A 4,267-nucleotide genomic window follows, 5' to 3' on the forward strand; every position below is an offset into this window, starting at 1 on the left:
ACATGGAGAATCCCGCCTTTCTGGAGTGAGGACCCCCAGCCGGCGAAGCGGACACGCGGCTGCGCTCCCTGAGAGCCCGGCACCCCGTCCGCCGCATGCAGAAGGTTCTCGCAGAAGGGGCCTGTTTTAGCCGCCCTCAAACATCGGACGTCGGAACAGCCAGAGGACTTGTTAAAACCTGGGCTGCGGGGAGCACCACCCGCACTTCTGGTCTAGTCGTCTTGGGGGGCGGGAATCTGCATTTCTAACAGCCCCTCCCCCAGCCACTGCGCTGGACAGAGACCTTTGCAAGCCTCGGACGGCTGCGCAGCTGCAGGGCCAGCGTGGTGGGTCAGAGGCTCAGACACGAAAACCAAACCTGAACACGCTGCAGAGCCGCCGTGTGCCGGGCTGAGCCGTCTGTGCAAACAAACGCTTCCGAGGAGCAGCCGTGCCCCGGCCCAGGGACGCCGCTGTGCCGAGAGATCGTGCCCGCCGGGAGGAGCCACTCTGTGCCCTCGCAGCTGGTCAACCGCCCAGGCCTGGCCCCAGGAACTGCCGTGCGGCGCCCGCCCACACTCCCTGGACCCAGAGCGACAGACACACCCTTGACGGGCGTCTGGGGTTCGGGAGCTGGACGAGGGGCAACCTCTGTCGCGGGACCAGCCCCGCCTCCCACCCCGCGGCTCTGCACGTCCCCGCGTGTGGTCAGCTCACTCAGGGGTTTTGTGGCCCACGCGAAAGCGTGTCGCGTGCCGGGGTGCCAGGGACGGCTGTGCCCAGAGCGGAGCCACCACTGACGGGGGCTCTGTTTCACACTCCTGGGCCCCCAGTCTGGGGACACCTGGACTGGCAGCACGTTTTTACTTCCCGGGCGCACTGGCATTGTGGGCTGGCCCAGGCTCGACGCCCGCCACGGCACTCAACAGCCACACCCCAAGTCCCTCCTCCTGCCGTTCCCGCCTGCTCCGTGTCACCTCTACCCGCCACGCACCCACTCACACGCCATCCGCCCGCACCCCAGATCCCACCTCGGTGGTGGAGACACACAGCGGAGAAGGCGTGTCGGGTCAGCACCCGCCGCGGGCCCAGCGCAGGGCGGCCATCGGACCACAGTGGGGACACCATGGGGTCAAGGATGCATCTTCCAGGCAGGGAGTGGGGACAGCCTCGCCTGGTCCCCCATAGTCCCTCGGAGCGTCCAAACCTGCCCAGCTGGTCACTGTCTGTCTCCTGCCCCTGGTCAGTGCCTGTCCCCAGGCCCTGGTCACTGTCCCCTGCTCCTGGTCACAGTCTGTCCCCAGGCCCTGGTCACTGTCCCTTGCCCCCGTCACTGCCTGTCTCCTGGTCACTGTCTGTCCCCAGGCCCTGGTCATTGTCCCTTGCCCCCGTCACTGCCTGTCCCCAGGCCCTGGTCACTGTCCCCTGCCCCTGGTCAGTGCCTGTCCCCAGGCCCTGGTCACTGTCCCCTGCTCCTGGTCACTGTCCCTAGGCCCTGGTCACTGTCCCTTGCCCCCGTCACTGCCTGTCTCCAGGCCCCGGTCACTGGCCATCCCTGCCTGCTGGGCTGCTTCAATCATCTTAATGCCTTTGCAGGTGAGTCACTTGGACGACTGTCCTGCTTTGGGGACATTCCGATCTTCTGAACAAAGGCCTGCAGGCTCAGTCACATATGAGGGGATCGGCCACTCTCCACAGTCCTGCTGGTGGCCCCGGGGCCCCACGGTCTGGACAGAAAGAGGGAAGCTGAGCTGGGGCTCCGTCCCCCCCCCGCCCCCGCCGCCAGGAGGCGTGCCTGGAGGAGGAGGAGATTAAACGCGGCTCTGCACCGACTTGGAAAGGCCCCGTTTCTGCAACCTCAGGCTGGGGCATCCCGGCCGCGGTGCGACCACCCTCCCCGCCCAGGCCTTGGCTCCCAGGCTGGACACCTGCGTCCCGCCCGCCTCCCCGCGGCCACGCCAGGCCAATTTGCCCGTGTCCTCCTCACCTCGCGAAGTCGCAGCGGATCTAAATCTAGTCAGCTGCCGGGCTCAGCGGCTCGTCTGCGTCACGTTCAGGTCTGTCAGCTGGTGACAAGTCTAGGGTGTCACCAAGACATCACGCAGACACCAAGAGTAGGCTGTGGGGCTGCCGGACGTCTCCACCCACCTCCTGGCTCAGGCAACGGCTTTTACGCTCCGGCCTCCGCAAGACTCCCAGAGCTTCCTGACCACGGCACGGGGTGCTGGGCTCAGACTCCCCGCGCACGCGCTCTCCTCCGCGAGAAGCGGTCTCGCGGGAGCTGCCGCTGTGATGAGAGATTTCACAGCCTCCCTCAACGAGTCCGGTGTTTAATAATCGCCGTTCACCAAATTCCTCCTTGCGTTTGGCCTGTGGCCCTGCTGGCTGTGCCTGCCCTGCACGTTCAGGTCCTCATGCCACTCGCGCTGCCAGCTGCACGTCCGCCCTCCCAGCCCAGCCCACCTGGTCGCCAGCCTTGAGCTCCACCTGCCCTGTCCGCCCCGGCCCTGGAGTAGCCCCTGGAGGACCCGAGTGGCTCTGGCTGGTCCTCTTTTGGTTGCTTGAGCCTGCCTGGCACACGCCTACCTCAGGGCCTTTGCATGAGCTGTTCCCAGGCTCAGCACATTCATTCAGCACCTTCAGGCTGACCAGCGTCCCCCGAGGGGCATTCCTGAGCCCACTGCCCGCCACTGTTCCAGCACATCTCCCGGGGTGACTTATTATAGTGCTTACACTTCTGAGATTTGAATGGCATTTCAAACATGTCATTTCTATTTTTGTCCGGCTCCCTGCAGTAGAACGCAGGCCCTGGGCAGGCAGCGTTTACCCCGCTCTTCACTTTGCCCCCGGCGCCCGGAGCAGCGTCGTGCACACACAGCAGAGCAGGCCGTCCGCAGATGCCCGAGGGCCCGGGGAACAGCCCTTGTTCGGACCTGGGTTCGCCTGCTCCGGGCTGCGCACGAGCCCAGCCCCCTCCCTGCCCGCAGGCTCCGCGCCCTGCCCCGTACTCCCCCAGGCAAGCTCCCCGCTCCTGACCGCCCAGCTCAGATGCCCCGGCACAGGCGACCGCACGCAGACCTCTCCTCGGCCCCTCAGGGGTCACAGTGCGACCTCAGGACCCCCTGGACGTGGTCCTCTTACTTCCCAGCGCGCCCGCTGCCTGACCTGGCGCGCATGCGGGCCGTCGCCACTGAGGGGCGAGAGTCGGGACAGCTGCTGTTCCGCTGTGGGCTCCCAGAGCTTCCCGCAGAGCCCGGCCAGGTCCACGCAGGCCGCGTGGCTGCCGCCTGCCCACGGCATTCCCTGAGCGCCTGGGCAGCTGCAGAGCCCGGCCGGGATGGAGTGGAATGTCCTCCTGCCAGGGCCGCATCAACAGCAGGGCGTGGCGACTCCCCGATGCGGTCGGGTCAGGGACTCTGGTGGGCCAGAAGGGCACTTGAACACACAGGGAGACCAGAGACCATCGCACTCGGGGAGACACCCAGGCCCGGTCCCCAGGCGCCCTCGGTTCCTCATGGGGACTGCAGGGGCCTCACCGTCACTCTCCTGGTGGTGGGCCGTGCTGGGCTCCCCTGAGCCCGTCTGGCCCCCTGCGTGCCCCGGCAGGGCATGCCCCCCACCCTGTCCTCCTGAGCCTGGGGCAGAGGGGGCGCCCACAGCAAGCCCAGGGCAGGCTCTGCGACCGTCTGCCTGTGCCAGGTGCCTCCGCAGAGCACCCAGCCTCAGCCCGGTCCCCGGGCCCGCTGACGCTCCACGTCCACCTGGGGCAAGCGGAGGCCCTTGGCCAGCGGTGCTCTGCGAAACACAGCCTGGCCTCGCCGGTGACATTTCCCATCCCCCGGGGACCAGCCCGAGCGGTTGAATGAGACCACTGTGTCCCCACTGCCTCCCGCGGCTCAGCACCAGGGCCCCTGCCACGTGCTCTCGCGCCGTGTGGGACGGATCCCAGGCACGCCTGCATGTCTGCTTCCAGAATTGTTTTATATGATGATCGTATTAATGTTCCCGCCCCAGCACTTCAGGATGCAGAGAGCAGGGGCAGGGCCACGCTTCCCCCTCTACTCCATCTTCCCAGCGCACGGCTGGCACGCACTGAACGTGTCGAAGGACCAGCGCATTCTGTTTTCACGACTGCTTGCTCCCGTGCCGTCTCCCCACACAGCCGTGAAAACCAGGGAGGGCCACACGCCCTTCTGCTCCCCTGAGATGCGCCAGCCCCTGGCGACACCCTGGAGCAGGACAGAGGAGCCGCGAGGACTTTGCCGCCACGCCCGCCCCTGGCGGCACA

The 4,267-nt window shown here is 66.9% G+C and overlaps 1 protein-coding gene across 1 annotated transcript in view; it reads right to left on the reverse strand.

Annotated features, from left to right (window-relative positions):
- Window positions 1–3,279, reverse strand: part of LOC105825128 (collagen alpha-1(I) chain) — a 9,674-nt gene extending 6,395 nt beyond the window's left edge. The window contains exon 1 of the mRNA XM_012662817.1: window positions 3,145–3,279. Coding sequence (XP_012518271.1) covers window positions 3,145–3,279 — 135 coding nt within the window. The remainder of the gene's footprint in view (window positions 1–3,144) is intronic.
- Between the last annotated feature and the right edge of the window lie 988 nt (window positions 3,280–4,267).

The sequence above is a fragment of the Propithecus coquereli genome, unplaced genomic scaffold (genome assembly GCF_000956105.1).
Source record: "Propithecus coquereli isolate 6110/MARCELLA unplaced genomic scaffold, Pcoq_1.0 Scaffold782, whole genome shotgun sequence".
Taxonomy (NCBI): domain Eukaryota; kingdom Metazoa; phylum Chordata; class Mammalia; order Primates; family Indriidae; genus Propithecus; species Propithecus coquereli.